This window comes from Corvus kubaryi, unplaced genomic scaffold (genome assembly GCF_017639235.1).
Source record: "Corvus kubaryi isolate FWS band 111438036 unplaced genomic scaffold, C.kubaryi_AGA036_p1.0 36997, whole genome shotgun sequence".
Classification (NCBI taxonomy): domain Eukaryota; kingdom Metazoa; phylum Chordata; class Aves; order Passeriformes; family Corvidae; genus Corvus; species Corvus kubaryi.
In genome coordinates this window covers 26,547-28,193 of record NW_024581004.1, presented here as the reverse complement: position 1 = coordinate 28,193, position 1,647 = coordinate 26,547, and the positions used below count along the sequence as shown (strand labels likewise).

At 60.8% G+C, this 1,647-nt stretch overlaps 1 protein-coding gene across 2 annotated transcripts in view; it reads right to left on the bottom strand.

Annotated features, from left to right (window-relative positions):
- Positions 1 to 773: 773 nt before the first annotated feature.
- Positions 774 to 1,647, bottom strand: part of GATAD2B (GATA zinc finger domain containing 2B) — a 19,467-nt gene continuing 18,593 nt past the window's right edge. For both annotated transcript variants that reach the window (XM_042020507.1, XM_042020506.1), the window contains exon 11: positions 774 to 1,338. In XM_042020507.1, the coding sequence (XP_041876441.1) occupies positions 1,205 to 1,338 (134 nt within the window). In that variant the 3' untranslated portion in view covers positions 774 to 1,204. The remainder of the gene's footprint in view (positions 1,339 to 1,647) is intronic.

Below are 1,647 nucleotides of genomic sequence, written 5' to 3'. Positions count from 1 at the left end.
GGGACCACCCCCCCCCAGGCCACCCCTCTGAGAGGCTCCTGGGCCGGGTCTGTCACCCGCAGGGACATCGGGATTGGGATCGGGGGATCGGGATCGGCTCCGGGATCCTCCTGCGGGGCTGAGGTGACACCCCGGGATGGGATCCCAGCGGGATTTACCAACGCCAGGATCGGATCCCAATGGGATTTACCAACGCCAGGATCAGATCCCAGCAGGATTTACCCCCCAGGATCAGATCCCAATGGGATTTAGCCCCCAGATCAGATCCCAGCAGGATTTACCCCCCAGGATCAGATCCCAGCAGGATTTATCCCCCGGGATTGGATCCCAGCAGGATTTACCCCCCAGGATCAGATCCCAGCGGGATTTATCCCTAAGGATCAGATCCCAGCAGGATTTATCCCCCAGGATCAGATCCCAGCAGGATTTATCCCCCAGGATCGGATCCCAGCGGGATTTACCCCCCCAGGATGGGATCCCAGCGGGACTGACCCCCCAGGAATCAGATCCCAGCGGGATTGACCCCCCAGGATCAGATCCCAATGGGATTTACCAAGCCCGGGAACGGATCCCAATGGGATTTTCCCCCCAGGATCGGATCCCAATGGGATTGACCCCCTGGGATCGGAGCTCCCCCCCTCATCCCCTCTCAGGCACCCCCCAATTCCCCCCAGAATCAGCACAGGCCGCCCCCAAAATCTCTCCCCACTCCCTCACCCGCCCCTCCCCAGGGGAATTCTTCGGGAATTCGGGAAGGTGCCCTTGCCAAAGTCTCTGGAAAAGGGATACAAAAGCTTTAACCATCCATGGAGCGAAGGGAGAGAGAGAAGAGGGGGGCTGGAAAAGAAGGAAAAAAGGGGCAAAAAAACCAACCCACAACACAAGGAGGAAGCGGCGGCGTTACAAAACCAGCGGGGCCGGGGCTGCTCCGGCCGCGGGGAGCGATCCCGGCCTGGAAAACCCAAGGAATTTCGGGCTGGGAAGGGGACAGGCGGCCGTTTGAAATGTTTCTTTTGTCTGTTTGGTGGTTTTGTCGTTGTTGTCGTCGTTGTTTTTTTCTCCATGTTTGCCGTTTGTTTCTCTTGGTTTCTCGCGGTCTGTTTCTCCCCGGGAGCGGAGGCACCAGTAGGGCCCAGTAGGGCCCAGTACGGCCCAGTATGGCCCGGTGGGAAGGGGTGAAGGGGCGGGGGGGGGGCAGCCGGGGCTATTTCTGTCCGCTGATGGACTGGGATATGGAGCGGGGCGGGATCATATCCAGCAGGTATTCCCGCTGCCGGTCCGCCAGGCTGGACGCTTTGTGGCCCCCGATGCCGGCGTTCAGGTACGCGATGTTCACTCCTGGAAAGTACGGAGCCTCAGCACCCCGCGGATCCCACATGGATCCCCCGCTGATCCCTCAGAGCCCCCACGGATCCCTCAGATCCCACACGGATCCCACAGAGCCCACATGGATCCCACAGAGCCCACACAGATCCCACGGAGCCCACACGGATCCCTCAGAGCCTACACGGATCCCTCAGAGCCCACAGGATCCCACAGAGCCCACACGGATCCCTCAGAGCCCACACAGATCCCACAGACCCCACATGGATCCCACACGGATCCCTCAGAGCCCACACGGATCCCACAAAGCCCACACGGATCCCT